The sequence below is a fragment of the Chiloscyllium plagiosum genome, unplaced genomic scaffold (genome assembly GCF_037043375.1).
Source record: "Chiloscyllium plagiosum isolate Xiang-an unplaced genomic scaffold, Cpla_swu_hap1 HiC_scaffold_9, whole genome shotgun sequence".
NCBI lineage: Eukaryota > Metazoa > Chordata > Chondrichthyes > Orectolobiformes > Hemiscylliidae > Chiloscyllium > Chiloscyllium plagiosum.
This window is the reverse complement of record NW_028270147.1, coordinates 14,352,431-14,372,657: the sequence shown is the minus strand read 5'-3', so window position 1 is coordinate 14,372,657 and position 20,227 is coordinate 14,352,431. Positions and strand designations below refer to the sequence as shown.

General features: G+C 43.2%; 1 protein-coding gene across 6 annotated transcripts in view; it reads left to right on the top strand.

Annotated features, from left to right (window-relative positions):
- LOC122554704 (outer dense fiber protein 2-like) overlaps positions 1-20,227 on the top strand; it is a 93,443-nt gene continuing 73,216 nt past the window's right edge. The window contains exons 1-6 of one of the 6 annotated variants that reach the window (XM_087990421.1): positions 3-513; positions 2,183-2,288; positions 3,430-3,528; positions 4,074-4,163; positions 6,257-6,417; positions 13,880-14,006. In XM_087990421.1, the coding sequence (XP_087846547.1) occupies positions 2,184-2,288; positions 3,430-3,528; positions 4,074-4,163; positions 6,257-6,417; positions 13,880-14,006 (582 nt within the window). In that variant the 5' untranslated portion in view covers positions 3-513; position 2,183. Of the gene's footprint in view, positions 514-2,182; positions 2,289-3,429; positions 3,529-4,073; positions 4,164-6,256; positions 6,418-13,879; positions 14,007-20,227 lie in introns of those variants that run through there. The other 5 variants (XM_087990417.1, XM_087990416.1, XM_087990419.1 and 2 more) reach the window with 5 other exon arrangements.

The window sequence follows — 20,227 nt, the reverse complement described above, 5'->3', positions numbered from 1 at the left end:
CCGGATTGCAACTCCGTCTCTGCCTCCCGCTGCTCCTATTCCTGAACTGGATTCCCTCCCGGGGGGATTCCTATTCCGGTTGGGATCTGCATTGGGTGCTCCCGCCACTGGCGGAAAACAAGGTCCCAAAATGTAAAAGGAGCCAATCAGCGGCGAGCCCTCGGTGCCCAGCAACAGCTGCTAGAGACGCGGCTTGGCCCGGGCTCCGGAGGGTGATCGTGCCCCGGGGGCTGGGGGGTATCCGAAGCTGAATGTGACCGGAGCAAGAACTGGGGGGACCCTCTTCCCAAACCATGGCTGCATTTATCTAGAGCCTGCAGAGAGGTGCGTCCGATCTAACTGGTGTTTGATAAAGTCAGGCCTGACAGTAAAACTGAACCCGAGCAATGTCAGGCTCAGCACAGATTATCAACTTGGCTTAGAGACGGGAAACACAGTGTTGCTGGTGAAAGGTTACACTTTCCGACTGGGGAAGGTCACTGCTTACTCCCTTTCCATGATCGGCGCGTAAAGGTAAGTTACCAGAGTCTCGCCTGTTTGTTCTCTCATGAGAGGGAGATATTGGTGGTGGTTTAACCTGAGGGTCACCGCACCTCGGGGAAAGGGGAGAGAGGTTGAGAAGGAGAGTCCTTCATGGTAACCTCAGCTGGTGCAGAGGTTGAACTCACACTCTTGGCTTCACAAAGCAGCTCTGCATTCAGCTGAGCTAACCCACCCCTCACTGTACAGGTCACAGAAACCATGGATTTGGAACTGTGAGGGTGGTTGTGATCAGCTTCAAGGTGACAGGTGGGTTATTGGAATGTGACGATTCAGAAGGAAGGGAGAGAAATATGAAGAATTTGGGGGCTGTCTCTCAGGGAAAAAAAAGTATCTTTCTCGAATGAGAATAGAATGGAGCCCTGGTTTAAAAATAAGAAAAAAACGACACCAGTTTCTCACCTATTTTCCAGAATCCACCGGTATATCTTTGGGGATGCTTGTAATTTATCTTAACTTTTTTTTCTACTCAGTCATGGTACGTGGACATCACTGGCTGGCCCATATTTTTTATTGCCTGTCTCTAGTTGCCCTTGAGAAGGTGTCGGTGAACTGAATGATGGAAAATGTTATTTATGAGTAACACAATTGATGGTGAAGATTATAATGTTATATATGGCTGCATGTACATTTTTCAAGAGCCCATGGTGACTAAAGTATTCTTTATTACAAATTCCTCCTACACTTGACAATTTTTTTATTGTACACTTAAAAAGTAATTGAACATGAATGGCTATAAGATGGCTGGCAAAAGATCAGAGATGGCAAAAGGAAGAGAACTTTCATGTAGAGAGTAGTTAAAGTTTGGAATGTATCATCTGATTGAATATTTTAATAGAATTCCTACAGTGTGGAAACAGACCCTTCAGTCCAACAAGTCCACACCGATTCTTTGAAGAGTATCCCATCCAGACTTATTCGCTTACCCTATTAGTCTACATCTCCCTGACTAATATACCTAACTTACACATCTTTGAACACGTTGGGCAATTTAGCTTGGCCAATTCAACTAACTTGCACATCTTTGGACTGTGGGAGGAAATCAGAGCACCCAGTGGAAACCCACACAGACATGAGGAGAATGTGCAAACTCCACACAGTCGCCTGAGGCTGGAAGTGAACCCATGTCCCTGGTGCTGTGAAGCAGCAGTGCTAACCACTGAGCTACCGAGCTATCACCCACTTTTGTGTTCACTGCATAAGATAAGGTCCTTGGTTTGTGATTTGCTGATTAAGCTTCAGCCTGGGCTGCTATATTTGGCAGCTGTAGATAATTACTTTGCTGTTGTATCCCAGTCTTGAGGGAAGAGAAGAGTTCAGGCCAAAGTCAGAATGGGAACTGAACCTGTGACATTAACATTCCTTTGCACCACACTCACAATCTAACCAGCTGAGCTCACCACACCCTGATGATTCAGTGACAGCTTTGAAAAGGGACTTGGAAAGCACTTGAAGGAGAAAAGAATTTAGGGAGAAACAGGAAGATTTTGGGAGTTGGGCAAGCTGATCAATTGAACCAGTACTTTCTCTGTGTTGTACTATTCCATGTGTCTGCAATGTGGCTTTTTTGAAATTATTAAAACAAAAGCTTTTCCTTAAAAAGTGACAAAGTTAATTCCTAACTTTCTTCTTCCCTCCTTAGAATGAAGTCAAGATCATCTTCACCTCCCAACTATGCCCAACTTAATAAATCTGCACCTGTTCATGTTCATATTCAAAAGCCCAAGTTATTACCTTTTGTTGTGGAAGTAGGTATAAATGGTTATTATTGGTTTGTAAAAATAATCAAAATCAGGCTGCTATTAGCACAGCGACAAGAGATGACACGAGGAAACAAATTTTCCTAATCTGGCGAGTTGTCATGATCTGGAAATAACTGCCTAAAAGGAGAGTGCAGAAAAAAAAGACCTGGATAAATACTTCAACTTTGAGGAAATAGAGGAAGAGGGACAAGGGGTTAATTGGCTGTCTCTATCAAAGTCTAAATCCAAACACATTGAGTCAAATAGCCTCCTTCTGTGCTATGTGGTGTTATCATTTCACTCACATGTCAGATTTGGGAAAATTATGTTGTTTGCATTGACTTTTTTAAAAAAGCCTTTAATAAAGTACTGGGCTGGATAGGATCTGGAGTATGTATTGGGGCAGAAGTAGCAAATTGTATTGACACGTCCGAAACTTTGACCATTTGGGAGGGCACTGGGTCGTGGTCTGTAATTCAGAATGCTGCCTCCAAACATGGCTTTGGATGGGAGATGGGAAAAGAGGAACAGCATGTACAGACAGTTTGAGATAATTTTACACATTATTCTTTCATGAGCTGTGAACATCCCTGGCAAGGCCTACTCTTGAAGATATTTCAAAGGGCAGTTTAAAGTCTGTGACTCCAGACCAATTAATGTGGGTCTGGGGTCACATGTAAGTCAGACCAAGTAAGGACAGCAGTTTCCTTCCCTATAGGACATCAGTTAATCAGATGATGTTTCTCCCCCACAGTCATTTCGTGAACAGTATTACATTTATTTCCAGATTTATAAATTTGACGGTTTACCATGATGGGATTTGAATCCAAGTTCAGAGAGTTTAGGGTGGATGAAAGCATGGTTTCCATTGGAAGGGCAATTAAAGTTGGGCATGTTGAAGAGAGAGGAATTAGTGAAGCAGATATCCTGAGGGGCTGGAATAGATCACTGAGATAAGAGGGACCAGACCATTGAGGGATTTGTAAGGTCAAGAAATTTAGATTTAAACAACTATTTAGCCAGAGGCGAGTGTAGAATAGCTAACACCTGTAAAACAGTAGATTCTCAGCAAACCTATTGTACAGAGACTAAAATTTTCTGATTATTATTCTCAATGTGTTGTTTCTTCCAATTATCTCGCGTGCAGAAAAGAAAGCACTCAACTGATTCAACAAAAGCAAACAGAACTGTGAGGGGAAAAGCTAAGCCCCACACTCCAACCTTTGGCCAAAATGACAAACAAGAGGTGGATGTATCAAATCAAAATTGTAGTATTCTCTTGAACTAATTACTTAACTGTATATTGGGTGTAAAATTATTTTAACAAAAGCATCAGTTGGATTGAACCAGTTTTTTTTCTACTGAATTAAAAAAAAGCAACTTAAAATATATATATATGGGAGAACTTCATTTTTCCAAGACCTATTTATAGTGGCCTGTGTGCACAGATCTATTTGTGGAGAGCAGAAACACTGCTAGTAATGGGTCCAGAGTAATGGTACTAATTGTGAGCATCCTTGTCTTTTCTTGAATACTAATGTTCGCAGCTTGTTTTATTGGGGTATTTTGAGATGAAAAGTTCTGTGTACTATAGTACAACCTTTTGTCAAATGAGTAACTTCTGTGGAAGCTCATATTATGATGAGGGTAACTTTAAACAGTGAGAACACAGCTGCGACTGGAGAAAGATACAGAGGTACTTTCTGATCAGGGTCAGAAACTTGCCCTGATCAGTCAAAAAATGCACACATTTGCATTTTGATTCGTCATATCTTTACATTTCCTGGACAGGAACCTTCTTCTGTGAACCAACAAATGCAAGAACGCATGCAACCAGAAGCAGAGTGGAAGAGTGTGGAATCTGCATCTCCTTCTTCAGCTGTAAGTGTGCCATACTGTGTAATTCAAATGTCCCACAGTCACTTTGACCTCAGGAGTTATCAGTATATAAGAGACATGTAGGGGTAGGCTGCTGTGTGATGTGATGAAAGGATAAGGTGGATTTGTGGCCGGGCTCGGGGGAAGGGAGAGAAGTTTGTTGGGTCTGAGCTGTTTTTGTTGTGGTGACGAGTCGGGATTTTTTTTCTGGTTGCCCAGGAGTCAGAGTAGGTTTTACAATCCTCAAACGTTTCTTGGGTAACTGTGGCATTTAAGTGAGTCAGAATCATCTGAAATCCAATATTGTGACTCCAAACTGGGGGCTTTAGTGAGGGTTTGAAACACCCTCACTCAAGGTAATTTCAGTTTCCTTCACAATTCCCAAGGATTCAGTCCCGAAATGATTTTTTTCAATTTCACAGCTCCATCTGAATGTATTATAGTGCCAAGCATTTTAAAATTTGCATCCCAGTTCATGTTTCCAGTTGCTGAAGTAAAGACATCATAGAAAGAACCAACTGGTGGTTTAACCTGAGGGTCACCACACCTCAGGCAAGGGGAGAGATTGAGAAGGACAGTCCTTCAGCCATGTATGTATTGAACATGCTGTTGGCATAACTCTGCATTGCAAGCCAGCTATCCAGCTACCTAACCCCCATATCTACTAGGTTAAATAATTGAATATTCCCTTTGCAGAATTGATCCATTGATTGCAAATTCGGAAGAACAGTGCTTGGTACATTTATTGTATGCTTAGTATTAAAATAGCCTCTTAGGGAGTTTAGAATAAGTATATTACAAGACAGCTCTCATTTTTTATATGCAATGAAATGACTGATGATTCCACAGGGAGGCTATCTGGGGAGAAATTGAAGAGGCTGGGGCGCTGTTTTTTCTGCAATGGAGAAGGCTGAGGAATGACCTTGTAGATTATAAAAGAGTTTTATAGGGCTAATATAAGGAATATGTTTCCACTTATAATAGTCAGAAGAACTAGGGGCCATAAATATAAGACTATTACTAATAAATTCATTACTAATAAATTACTAATAATTAAAGGTAATTCGGATGAGCTCAGAGTGTGGTTAAACTGTCATCTGCTTTAACCACTCGTGTGGCTCAGTGCCATGTTTTATTTTGTGAAGCTCCTGTTCAGCACCTTCGGATTTTTAATTGGCAGCACGGTGGCTCAGTGGGACCCGGGTTCAATTCTACATTCAGGCAACGATCTGTGCGGATTTGTTCCGGTTTCCCCCCAAAGTCGAAAAATGTGCAGGTTAGGTGGATTGGCCATGCTAAATTGTCCATAATGTCCAGCAATGTGCAGGCTAGGTGGATTAGTCAAGGGAAATGCAGGGTTACAGGGATGGGGTGAGTCTATGTGGGAGCTCTTTGGAGGGTTGGTTAATACTTGATTGGCTGAATGGCCTACTTCCACACTGTAGGGATTCTTTGATTGTATTATAAACTGCAGTTGTTGAATCTGAACCTGCAATGCAAAGCATGCTATCATTTTCATCTAGAAATTCTGCAAAACTACCTAAATGTTCTTTGGAAAGGGCACATCACTCCCTCTCTGTTTAAACTTCTCTTGCATTTAAAAGTTGCTTAATCCTTTTTGATGTAAAGAACCAGCACAGAGATGCTTGATCAAGGTCAGTGGGAAAGAAACCAACTGAGCAGTAATCCAGTGATGCTAACTTTACGGAGGAATGTGACATTAATGTGCAAGTGAACTGGTCTAGCTATCCAATCAGCAGCGCAATGGAAGGATGGAAAGCTCCGAAAATGAAATAAATTGTTTTCATTGGCAGCACTGATTTTGGATTATGTCATCTTATTGATCCCAATATTCTGAATTATTGAGTGGCTCCTTCCACTTGAGTCTGTGAATAGGGAAGAGTCTGTTGCTGGGCATGTGATATGATGGGAGGGTTGAACCAGAAATGCAGTTAGCATGGAGGCAGCTTACATATAGTTTGTCTGTATTTATACCAGTTAGATAAAGAATATATTCAAGATTGGTTTGGTGATTTAACTGTTCATTGTACTTTTTAGATATTTGCTCTTACAAATTGTTAATGGGAATTGTTCAGTTTTCAGGGCACACAGCGAACAGAGAGTCTGAAGATAAAGCAAAGGCATCAAATTGGAGAAGTGAAGTTCGTGAAACTGATGCACATACTCAATCAACCAATAAAAATGGGACTTCTCATGAGAGTTTTGACAAGTTCCAAAAAGAGTTGGACTGGACAGGGTAACTAACTACTGTGTTTGTTCTGCCTTTTAATACATGTCACCAAGTTTTACAGTGTAAAAAGAGACCATTCAGCCCAACGGGTCTACGCTGGCTCTTCAGATGAGCGTCATTAACTGGTGCCAATCTCCTGCCTTTTCCCCATACCATAGCACATGATTTTTGTCCAAATAAGTGTCCAATGCCCTCTTGAATGCCTCAATTGAACCTGCCTCCACCACACTTCCAGGCAGTGCATTCCATTCTCTAACTACTCATGGAATGAAAATCTCATTTTTCACATCACCCCTGTTTCTTTTCCAAATTACCTTAAATCTATGCCTTCTCATTTTTGTTCTTGTAATATAGGCATTCATATGAAATTACGTTGCTTGTTATTTAATTGAAGCGTGAAAATGTATTTCAATGTGGAGTCATTGGGGTCAGTTGGCTGAACAGTTGGCTTAATGCAGGATGATGCAAGTGATGTGTGGGTTCAGTTCCTGTATGGCTGAATCTACCATGAAGAATTCCCCTTCTTGTCCTCTCCCTTCACTTGAGGCTAAGTGACCCTCAGGTTAAACCACCACCAAATTGTCCTCTCTGTAACAAGGGAGCAGCCCTCCGCACCTGTAGCTACTTTTAATATCTTAATGGCAAGCAGTGCTAATGGTTTACTGTTACATCTGCGTCAATTTTATTCAAATTCGGTGAAAACCATTTTAAAGTTATGGAAGCAATTAAGTTAATTGCTAAGTCGATTTCTAAAATTTATTCATAGTGTCATTGGCTAGGCTAGCATTTGTTTTCTATCTCGAATTACCCTTGAGAAGATGCTCTTGAGCTCACTTTTTGAACTATTGAATTATGTTGATTCACTGACCAAAACGAGCACTTGTTTCTCTTTAGCACCCACTGATCAAAACCTATTCTTAAAGCTAGTGACAAACTCATGTTAATACTGAGGCTGTGAACTGGAATCAAATCTATATCCTCTTAATTACACACACAGACACCCAAGCTCAACATAAAATACCAAGTTTCTGCACAGGTTGTAGTTTCAAAAAAGGCAAAAGTGAACGAAGAGCCCCAAGCACAAAGCTTGGGAATGAAAGGTAAATTGTGATCCTTTTTTACATCCGCTGAATTGCCAGTCAATGAAGCTGAATTTCATGCGGTAGATTGATGATAAAGGTGTATTTCTGACTGCAATCAACGTGGATTCAAGTAACTGGGGACTGGTCACAAAGTATCCCTTCTGCGTTTACCTGGTAATTTGGAATTATACTGTTATTTTGAAACTTTTTCAGCTTGCCAGGAACATCTAATGATATTCAAGACAGAGGCTGGCAACTTAACAACGTAAGAACTAGGAGCAGGAGTAGGCCACCTGGCCCTTCAAGCCTGCTCTGCCATTCAATAAGGTCATGGCTGATCTTTTCATGGACTCAGGCCCACTTACCCGCGCTTTCACCATTAACTTACCCACGCTTTCACCATTAACCTTAATTCCTTTACTGTTCAAAAATCTATCGATCTTTGCCTTAAAAACATTTAATGAGATAACCTGAACTGCTTCACTGGGGCAGGGAATTCCACAGATTCACAACCCTTTTGGGTGATGAAGTTCCTCCTCAACTCAGTCCCAAATCTGCTCCCCATTATTTTGAGGCTATGCCCTGTAGTTCTAGCTTCTAAGCTGTCTTCTTTACATCGACTTCTGAGTGTGTAAATCAAAATTCTAAGTCCAGAAAGGGTTGTTTGGCATCCCTTAGTAGAGATCCCCTAGTCCCTTCAAAGCCAGGGAATGAAGCCAATAGACCCGATATCTAATTTTCTTGAAAGCTTTGCTTGACTGTTTCTTGGCAGGTAAATCACAGTCCACGAAAATAATGGCTTTATTTCCAACAAATCATGTGGTGAAAACCTTTCTCAATGCTGAAAATGTTCAAATAGTTCAAGTTGTTCTGGTTTCTTCCAGACAATTCTGAAATATAAATATAGTCATCCTAGCAATTACAAAGAAAGGGTATGAGATGGATGTAAATACAACGCTGTGGTGTGTTTTGTAGTCCTGTGTCCTGGCTGACATGTTTCCCTTGCCCAACACCAAAGCTATTTAATTGGGAATCCATCTCTTTGTTGTTTGTTAGTCTTTGTTGAGCCCAGACTAGGCTCTGAAGTTTTGCTACGTTAATGTGACAAACACTGCTACAAATGCAACTAACTGCCAATGAAGGCCTTTCAGACAGCTTGAGGTTGTAAATGAAATAACTCTATGGAGGCCGGTGTCCAGTCATTAAGTCACACTGTATTTACACATGGACAGTAACACTGCCTCATACAGAGTCAGGCACCAATGAGTCAGTATCTCTGATGAAGAGCTTATGCCTGAAATGTCAATTCTCCTGCTCCTCAGATGCTGCCTGACTGGCTGTGCTTTTCCAGCACCGCATTTTGACTTTGATCTCCAGCATTTGCAGTCCTCACTTTCTCCTAAGGTTAAAAATCACACAACACCTCCAAATCATCACTTTAATATTAGTCAGAGTTCCCTGACTGGACTGGGTTAACAATCCCAATCAAGAGACTCAATCTATGATGTCCAGTTGGCTGACCTCATTACAATCACTGCTGTAAACCTCTCCAGTGGAAAGCCTTTCACTTACTGGTTTATAAATTTGCTGAGTGTCATCAGAAGCATTGAAAATAGGAGTAGGAGCAGGCCCTTTTAGATTAGATTAGATTACAGTGTGGAAACAGGCCCTTCGGCCCAACAAGTCCACAACGACCCGCCGAAGCGAAACCCACCCATACCCCTACATTTACCCCTAACCTAACACTACGGGCAATTTAGTATGGCCAATTCACCTAACCTGCACATCTTTGGACTGTGGGAGGAAACCGGAGCACCCGGAGGAAACCCACGCAGACACGGGGAGAACATGCAAACTCCACACAGTCAGTCGCCTGAGTCGGGAATTGAACCCGGGTCTCTGGCGCTGCGAGGCAGCAGTGCTAACCACTGTGCCACCGTGCCGCCCTTGTTTCATCAGTTATTCCACATGTAACTATTTTAGGTGTTGCATTTGGATGCCTCATTCTTTCTGAGGTCCAATTCATTTCAAATCCTTCTTGATTGTTTCCAGTCCCTCTTTGTGATTAGCTACTTGAAGTAGAATGATTAGTTTGCTGCTGCTGTCACATGGAACTTGGCCAAGTACCATTAAACTGATAACACTTCTTTCAACTGCAGCTGCACGTTTCAGGATTTCAAGTTCTGCAGAGCCATCTGGTAGTCGTCTCAAGATAGCCAGCATGCCTTCGTTTATTGTGATTGTATATTGAGAGTAATTTGTTTTATGCAAAGCTCAGTTTATCAATCCCAAATCAGGATACTGTCGTTTAGCAGCAGTTCAGCCAAGTAATCCCAAAGGCATTGGAATTCTGTTGCAGAAAACATGAGTTTAAATCCCATCCTGTTTTCTGGGGACAATTTGATTGCCATATTCTTTTTAAAACCCAAACTGATATAAATGCAGGAAACCTTTATATTTGTTGCCCTTTGGTATAATAGAAAGGCTACACTAATAAGTTACTTGAGAAGTTTCCTGTCATAATTTAGGAAGTTTTGCTTAAGATATGGGTTAAGCAGTTACATGTTACCTTGCTTGAGGGGGTGAAGAGGGTTGGTGGAGGGGAGTGGGGGGAGGGAGTTGGGGCAGGGGAGGGGAAGGGAATTGGTGGACAGGGGAGGTGGGGCGTGCAGAGGGAAGAAACCACACTTCTGTGCCTTAACTGCTGGAAATTTGGAATTTCCATTCACTTGTGAATATCTCAAATTGCAGAGCATAATAGAGCTTGCTACCCTGATACAATATCAATAATGTGATAAGATGGACCTCTCCAACCCGAAAGATCCAGGAAAGATCTTGGAGAAGATCTGTAGCTTGGGTTGTAAGTTTGCTGGCTGAGCTGGTGGGTTTGTTCTCAGACGTTTCATCATCATGCTGGGTAACATCATCAGTGAGCCTCCAATGAAGCGTTGGTGTTCTGTCCTGGTTTGTTGTTTATGTGTCTTGGTTTGTTGTGATGAGTGATATCATTTCTGGTTCTGTTTCTCAGACGTTGGTAAATGGGGTCCAGATCTATATCTTTGTTAATGGAGTTCTGGTTTGAATGCCAGGCCTGTAGGAATTCCCATGCCTGTGTTTGTTTGGCTTGTCCCAAGACAGATGTATTGTCCTAGTCGGACTAGTGTCCCTCTTCGTCTGTGTGTGTAGATACCAGTGATAGTTGGTCATGTCTTTTGGTAGCTAGTTGGTGCTCATGTATCCTGGTGGCTAGCTTCCTGCCCATTTGTCCAATGTAATGTTTGTTGCAGTCCTTGCAGGGTATTTTGTATATTACGTTCGTTATGCAGGCTGTGGGTACAGGGTCCTTAAATTCATCAGCAGTTGTTTTAGTGCGGTAGTGGGTTGGTGGTTACCATGATGCCTAAGGACCGGAGTACCTGGTGGTCAACTCTGAAATGTTTTTGATGTATAGTAGGGTGACTTGAATCTCTAGGTGTGTACTGTCTTCCTGTTTAGGTTTGTTGTGCAGGATTCATCAGACTGCGCTTATCAGGTAACTGTTGTTCCTGAATAAGTTGTGTAGTTGCTTCTCCTCAGCTTCTCGTAGTTGTGGTGCTGCAGTGTGTTGTGGCATGTTTGAATAGTGTCCAGATGCAATTCCATTTGTGGGTGTTGGGATGGTTGCTTCTGTAGTTGAGTATCTGGTCTGTCTGTGTCGCTTTCCTGTAAACAGTGGTCTACATTGGCTTTTTATTTTCCCATGACATCCAAGAAGGGGAGTCGGTTATTGTTCTTTTCCTCTTTGGTGAATTTTATACCGGTGAGGATGTTGTTTATGTGTTTGTGGGTTTCTTCTAGTTTATCATGCTTGATGATGATAAAGGTGATATCCACAAAGCTTAGGCTGGATCATGGGAAGGGCTGTTCATTCCAACCTCTGCATAACTGCTTCTGCTATAAGTCCTGATATTGGTGATCCCATAGGCATCCATTGATTTGTATATCGTGTCGTTGAAGGTGAAGTGGATTGTGAGGCATAGGTCCAGGGTCATTTGAGGATGCTGTCCTTGCTGATAGAGTTGGCACTATCAGGTGTCAGGTATCCTTGGTTGGTCTAGCAGTGAGGCCAGTGTTTCTTTCGCAAGGGTAATGTTTATTGATGTGAGTAGGGCCATCAGGTCGAAGGAAACCATGACCTCCTCATCCTCTACCTTGGTGTCTTTGATAATGTTAAGGAGTTCCTGGGCAGAATGATTGGAGTGGGTTGAGTCTTCTACCAGGTATTCTGGTTTACGTTGCAGTTTCTTTGCTAGCCTGTCTGTTGGAGCGCTGGGAAGTCAGGCTACAGATCCGGAAGTGAGGGGGTGGGGTGTCCCTTGTTCGTGTACTTTTGGCAATCCGTAGAAATGGGGTGTGTCTTGTTAATTCCTGATGAAGGACTTTTGCCCGAAATGTCAACTCTTCTGCTCCTCAGATTCTGCCTGACCTGCTATGCTTTTCCAGCACCACACTCTCGATTCTAATCTCCACAATCTGCAGTCCTCCCTTTCACCTTGTTAATTTCGTCTGCCTTGTGTAGTTTCCTCAGGAATGCTGTAATGTGGTTTGTTAGCTGCGGAGTCAGGTCCATCGCCACCTGTTGGTAGGTGTCAGTATAGCTTAGTAGTGTGTTCGCTTTTTCAATGTACTGTGTTCCGTACAGGATGATGGTCATGCGCCCTTTGTCTGCCGGTTAAGGGACAAGAAATATTTCTGTCTTTTCTGAGTCCTTCCAGGGCTTTCTTCTCAAGTGTGTTGAGGGCATTCCCTCCTTTCTTTCTGCTTAGTGTTGGTGCTACCATCTGGTCTGCTGGGTTTCTTCTGCAAGTCTGTTGTCTTTGAGGGTGGATTCCAGTGCGGCTAGAAGGTCCTTTTTGTCTATGTCCCTGTGGTTGTAGTCCATCGTACTAGAATGGCCTTTCCATATCTGTGAGTGCTCAGTCCGACAGGTTCTTTATCCAGCTCACACACAATCATTGCTGTGTGTGAGCTTAGTTACTTTTTCTTGTTGGGCCAGTCCTTTCTTTGTTCTGGTCTGCTGTTGTTTAATGCAGGTGGCTTATTCTAACATAGTTGTCCATTCATGGTAGGTCACATTAGTGTACAGAGGTTTTTGGCATGAAATGACCACCAGGTATCATGGTAACCCATCAACCTACTACTGCACTAAAACAACTACTGATGAATTTAAATGACACCGTACCCACAGCCAGCAGAACAAGCATAATATATAAATATCCTGCAAGGACTGCAACAAATATTACATTGGACAAACTAGCAGGGAGCTAGCCACCAGGATACATGAGCTCCAACTCGTCACCAAAAGACATGACCAACTATCACTGGTATCCATACACACAGATGAAGAGGGACACCAGTCCAACTGGGACAATACATCCATCTTGGGACAGGCATAAACAGAGACATGCATGGGATTTTCTAGAGGTCTGGCATTCAAACCAGAACACCATTAACAAACATTTCAATTTGGACCCCATTTACCAACCTCTCAGAAAAAGAAGCGGAAGTGATATCACCCATCACAACAGACCAAGGAACATAACTAGCAAGTGGGACAGAACAGCAGTGCTTCACTGGAAGCTCACTGATAATGTTACCCAATGTGGTGATGAAATGTCTGAGAACAAATCTACTAGTTCAGCGAGCAAACCGATAACCAGATCCAGGAAATTTTAGCAAGTCAATCTTGCAGACATGAACAGAACACAATTACCTTGAATCTTGTGCCAAATTATCATAGTCTCTAGTTTGTTTTGGATATTGCTGATAGATCGTAGAATCATCAAATCACACAGTACAGAAAAGGCCCTCAACTCATTGAGCTAGTACCACACAAAAAATTCACTGCTACCTACACTACTGCCATGGTCCTGCACATGACACTTCAAGCGCTCATCCAAGTACGTTTTAAAGGTTATGAGGTTTCTGGCCTCTACTACTCTCCCCAGCTATGTATTCTAGATTCCCACAACTTTCTGATTGACAATCGTTTCCTTAGATCATCTCTAAACCTCTTGCCTTTCACTTGACCCTTTGATTTGGAGGAGTAGCTGTATACTATTCACCCTGTCCAGGTCCCTCGTAATCTTATACACTTCCATCAGGTGCCCCCACAACCTTCTCTGTTCCAAAAAAAAATAACCTGAGCTTATCCAGACTGTCCTCATTGATGAAATGCTCCATCCCAGGCAACATCCTGATAAATCTCCTCTCCAGAGCAATCACCTCCTTCCTGGACTGAAAGGTGTTAAATGGTGATGCTTGCAGTAATTTCGAGTCCTGAGGCAAGTTTCGTCTTGAATCTACAGTTATAAATCTGTTCTGATATGGCTTCTGCTGTTATTCAGGATGGAAAAGGAAACTCTTGCTGAGGAGAACATGCTGTTGATTGCACTCAAAGAAGCTGAAATTACATCAATATCTGTAGCAGAACAAGTGGCAACATTTCGGAACTCCATTGCTGAAGTAATGCAGGTACGTACAAAGTACAGCAATTAAATAATGAAACTCTCAGTGATATTAATGTTTAGCAATCTCGGCATGCAGCAGTTGATCCCCTGTGGTGAATGATACATAGAGTAAAAAATCTTAGAAAAATAAATCTTCGCATTTCCCATTTTCTGATGTGATTCCATGGTTGTCTTGCAGCAAAAGTTAAGTAGTAGTTAGCACGGCTGCCTCACCGCGCCAGGGGTCCAGGTTCAGTTCCAGCTTTGGACAACTGTCTGTGTGGAGTTTGCACATTCTCTGTGTCTGCGTGGGTTTCCTCTGGGTGCTCCGGTTTGCTCCCACAATCCAAAGATGTGCAGTTTAGGTGGATTGGCCACGCTAAATTGCCCGTAGTGTCAAGGGATGTGTAGGTTAGATGTGTTAACAGTGGGAAATGTAGGGTTACAGGGAAAGACAAGAGACAATAGGTGCAGGAGTAGGCCATTCTGCCCTTTGAGCCTGCACCACCATTCAATATGATCATGGGTGATCATCCTTAATCAGGATCCTGTTCCTGCCTTATCTCCATAACTCTTGATTCCACTATCCTTGAGAGCTCTATCCAACTCTTTCTTAAATGAATCCAGAGAGTGGGCCTCCACTGCCCTCTGGGGCAGAGCATTCCACACAGCCACCACTCTCTGGGTGAAGAAGTTTCTCCTCATCTTTGTCCTAAATGGTCTACCCCGTATTTTTAAGCTGTGTCCTCTGGTTCGGCACTCACCCATCAGCGGAAACATGTTTTCTGCCTCCAGAGTGTCCAATCCTTTAATAATCTTATATATCTCAATCAGATCCCCTCTCAGTCTTCTAAACTCAAGGGTATACAAACCCAGTCGCTCCAGTCTTTCAGCGTAAGGTAGTCCCACCATTCCAGGAATTGACCTCGTGAACCTACGCTGCACTCCCTCAATAGCCAGAATGTCTTTCCCCAAATTTGGAGACCAGAACTGCACACAGTACTCCAGGTGCGGTCTCAGCAGGGCCCTGTACAGCTGCAGAAGGACCTCTTTGCTTCTATACTTAATTCCTCTTGTTATGAAGGCCAGCATGCTATTAGCCTTCTTCACTACCTGCTGTACCTGCATGCTTACCTTCATTGACTGGTGTACAAGAACACCCAGATCTCTTTGTACTGCCCCTTTACCTAAATTGAATCCATTTAGGTAGTAATCTGCCTTCCTGTTCTTGCCACCAAAGTGGATAACCATACATTTATCCACATTAAACTGCATCTGCCATGCATCTGACCACTCACCTAACCTGTCCAGGTCACCCTGTAATCTCCTTACATCCTCCTCACATTTCACCCTGCCACCCAGCTTAGTATCATCAGCAAATTTGCTAATGTTATTACTAATACCATCTTCTATATCATTAACATATATTGTAAAAAGCTGCGGTCCCAGCACTGATCCCTGCGGTACCCCACTGGTCAATGCCTGCCATTCCGAAATGGAGCCGTTTATCACTACTCTTTGTTTCCTATCAGCCAACCAACTTTCAATCCAAGTTAGTACTTTGCCCCCAATGCCATGCGCACTAATTTTGCTCACTAACCTCCTATGTGGGACTTTATCAAAAGCTTTCTGAAAGTCCAAGTACACTACATCTACTGGATCTCCCTCATCCATCTTCAGAGTTACATCCTCAAAAAATTCCAGAAGATTAGTCAAGCATGATTTCCCCTTCATAAATCCATACTGACTCTGTCCTATCCTGTTACTACTGTCCAAATGTGTCGTAATTTCATCCTTTATAATAGACTCCAGCATCTTTCCCACCACTGAGGTCAGACTAACTGGTCTATACTTTCCTGCTTTCTCTCTCCCACCTTTCTTAAAGGGTGGGGGGTGCTCATTGGAGGGTCGATATGGACTTGTTGGGCCTGTTTCCACACTGTAAGGATCCTATGGATTTATTGCCATTTTGATTATTGATGTCCAGTAGTGGCATTTCACTAGGTCTGTACTAGTTGGTAAAAATAATGACTGCAGATGCTGGAAACCAGATTCTGGATCAGTGGTGCTGGAAGAGCACAGCAATTCAGGCAGCATCTGTTGGTTACCACTGAAGACCTACAAAGCTGTAAGCTATACAAATATATGCATTAACTACAAACCACAAACTAGTGCTGTGTCCAGGGCATGTTTGTTTAATCGTTTGTGGGCCAGCATTTATTGCCCGTCCTTAGTCACCTTTAAGAAGGTGGGAGATTGAACTGCCTTCTTGAACCGTTGCAGGCCATGTGCTGTGGGTTGACCCACAATGTCCTTGGGGAGGGAATCCCAAGATTTTAACCCACCGACAGTGAAGGAACAGTGATATATTTCCAAGTCAGGATGGTGAATGGTTCGGGGGTGAACTAGCAGGTGGTGGTGTACCCGTGTACCTGCGACTCTTGTTCTTCTAGATGGAAGTGGTCATGGGTTTGGAAGTTGGTGTCTGAGGATCTTTGGTGAATTTCTGCAGTAAATCTCGTTGACAGTACACACTGCTGCTGCTAAGCGTCAATGGTGGAGGGAGTAGATGTTTGTGGATGTGGTGCCAGTTAAGGAGGCTGCTTTGTTCTGAATGTTAATATTCTACATGTTTAGTTTTAATTTGATTCTTATTTTAATTTGAGCCAAAACTAAAGGCTTATAATAAGACTTGGGATGGTTTCAATTGGCTTGAGTTCTTGACTCTAGAAAAGAAAAGGCTGAGGTCTGTCTAATTTAGGTTTCCTAAGGTTAGGGAAGGGTTTGAAAGGATATATATGGAAAAGCAGTTGTCCTACATACAGGTTGAAGGACAGAACTAGAATTATAAGTGTAAGAAGACTGTTAATAAATTCTACAGGGAATTTGAGAGAAACTTCCCTTGAGGTTTTCTTTTCACTCATTTATGAGATGAGTGATGCTGGCTCGGCAATAATGTATTGCCCAGAGGGCAGTTAAGAGTCAGCCATATTGCTATGGGTCTGGAGTCACATGTCGGCCAGCAATCTCTTTCCCTAAAGAGAATGAGTGAACCAGACTGTTTCTCCCACCCGCCTCCAGCAGGTGGCAGCAGTTTCACAGTCATCCTTAGTCCCGATTTTTACTGGATTCATCTTCCACAGTGAGATTTGAACCCAGCTCTGTAGAACGTTCCCTGGGCCTCTGGATTAACAGTCTAGCAATAATCCCACTAGGACATCACTTCCCTTGCTACCACAAGAATACATAAAGTGAATAGAAGTATTTGAAATAAGTATAAAAGAAATAAAGTCTTGCTCCAGTCATACAGTGTGCTGAATACGGTGTTAAAAATCACACAACACTGGGTTATAGTCCAACAGTTTTATTTGGAAATACTAGCTTTTGGAATGCTGCTCCTTCATCAGGTAGCTGTGGAGCAGGATCATACGTACTGTGTACAGTTTTAGTCTCTAAAGGGATATACTTCCACAGGCAGCATTTCACACGGCTGGTTCCCGGGATGAATTTTGAGGAAAGGTTTATTGGGTTATACCTGATTAGGTTAGATTCCCTACAGCATGGAAACAGGCCCTTCGGCCCAACAAGTCTATACCGACCCTCCGAAGAGTAACCCACCCAGACCCATTTCCCCCTGACTAATGCACCTAGCACTTTAGGCAATTTAGCATAGCGAATTCACCTGGCCTGCACATCTTTGTGACTGTGGGAGGAAACCGGAGCACCTGGAGGAAACCCACACAGACACGGGGAGAATGTGCAAACTCCACACAGACAGTCACCCAAGGCTGGAATCGAACCCGGGTCCCTGGCGGTGTGAAGCTACAATGCTAACCACTGAACCACCGTGCTGCCCATTGGCCATCAGAAGAATGAGAGGTGATGATACTGAAGCCTATCAGTTTCCACTGGGGCTTGACAGTCGATGTTGGACAGATCAGAAATTGCAGGAAAAAAATCAGCAGCTCTGTGGAGAGAAAGCAGAGTTAACATTTCAGATCCAGTGACCCTTCTTCAGAACTGATTGTAGCTGGGGAAGGGTTGGTATACGTGCAAAAGTTTGGTGGTGAGGGGGGACCTCAGGGAGGGAGAAAAACAGTTGGGCAGATAAAGAAATGGGTAAAGATCAGCCTGGGAGTGTCAGTAGCTGTTAATGGGGACTGTTAGTGGCTGACAGTGGGTTGTTTATGGGGGCAGCCTATGTGATGACAAGGTCAGGTGGGTGGGGTTTGGGTAAGGACATAGGACAAGGAGCTGAGGTCCTAAAATTATTGAACTTGATATTCTGTCCTGCGAGGTCCCCAAGAAACTTAGCTGTTGTTATTCCAGATATGGAAACAGACCCTTCGGTCTAACCCGTCCATGCCGACCAGATATCCCAACCCAATCTAGTCCCACCTGCCAGCACCCGGCCCATATCCCTCCAAACCCTTCCTATTCATATACCCATCCAGATGCCTTTTAAATGTTGCAATTGTACCAACCTCCACCACTTCCTCTGGCAGCTCATATAACTCTATGACTCAATGTTGCACTGAGCTTCACTAGAGCACTGTAACAAGCCTGAGACATAGGTGTTGGCCAGGGAACATGATGGTGTGCTGAAATGGCAGGTAGCCGAAAGCTCAGAGTCAATCCTGCTGTCAGAACATAGGTATTCTTCAAAGCGACCATTTCTGATTCCCAGCATCTGTAGCTCTTTGGGATTTTTTTTCATGATGGAAGGATATTATACAGGGCCTTGGTGAGGCCAAACCTTGAGTACAGTATGCAGTTTTAGTCTCCTAGTCTGAGGAAGAACATTCTTGCTATTGAGGGAACCCAGCAAATGTTCACCAGACTGATTCCCGGGATGACAGTACTGAGATATGAGGAAAGACTGGACCGACTGGGCTTGTACTTGCTGGGAGTTAGAAGACTGAGGTGGGGATCTCATAGAACTAAGTGAAATCCTGATGGAATTGGACAGACTAGATGCGGGAAGAATGTTCCCGATGTTGGGGAAGTCCAGAACTAGAGGCCACAGTCTAAGAAAAAGGGATAAGCCATTCAGGACTGAGAGGAGGAAGAATCTCTTCACTCAGAGAATCGTGAACCTGTGGAATTCAGTACCACAGGAAGATGTTGGGGCCAGTTCATTAGATTTATTCAAGAGGGAGCTGGACGTAATCCTTGCAGCTAAAGGGATTAAGGGGTATGGGGAGAGGGCAGGAGTGGGATGCTCAGATTGCATGATCAGCCATGATCATATTGAATGGTGGTGCAGGCTCGAGAAGCTGAATGGCCTCCTCCTGCACCTATTTTCTATGTTTGTGGCAGGCTTTAGAATGGGGGGGGACACAGTATAAAAATAGGCAGTGACTGCTGACAGCTGTGTATGTGGCTAACCTGGGTGTGCACAATTCCTGCCCTGATAAGTCACCTCTGTAACATTTGGATAACATCCAATGCAAAGGCTGCATCAACTCTCTCATTGTACAGCACACTGAGTGCTGGGCGCAGTTTTGGTTTGTGAAGGAAAATGGAAGAAGCACATAACGTGTGAAGAGATGAAGCTGAAAATATTGAAACTTGGTTCAGTGGGAAGTGTAGGGGGAGGAGACGGAAAAGAGTCAAGATGAAGTGGTGAAACAGCGTGGGGGCGATTCCCCTCCCCCTTTCTGCCCTCTCCGTTCTCTCTCTCCCCATTCCCCTCACCATTCACAGTCCCACTTCTTTCTCAAGATTATATAAATGCTTCAAGGTGAAGGCATCCCCAGGTTGCAGCAAACACAATATGTCTGAATTTTACTTTGTGTGAACGGAAAAGACCAGATCCAAGACTAATATCGTAAACTTAAGTTAGGGCAACCGGGTGGACATGCAAGCTGAGCTCAGTGAAATGGATTGTCATGCTAAGCTAAAAGATTAATCAGTAGAGATGAAGTTATGGACATGTAAGGGGATATTTCAGAACTATCAGAGTATGTATATTCCTCCAATAAATTCCTACAAGAAACTAGGGAAAGCATCAAACTTAAGGAAAAATATAATTGTCCAAAGATAAACAGCAAGTCAAATGATTTGTAAGAATATAAAGAACAGTAGATCATAATTAAAGTGTTAATAAAGAAAAGGACATAGGAGAAGGAGCTGAGGTCCTAAAATGGTTGAACTTGATATTGAGTCCTGTAGCTTCCCTCCCCATTACCCTACTCCCATCATATGTGTACCCTCCTCCCACCACCTTGCTCAACCCCTCTTCTC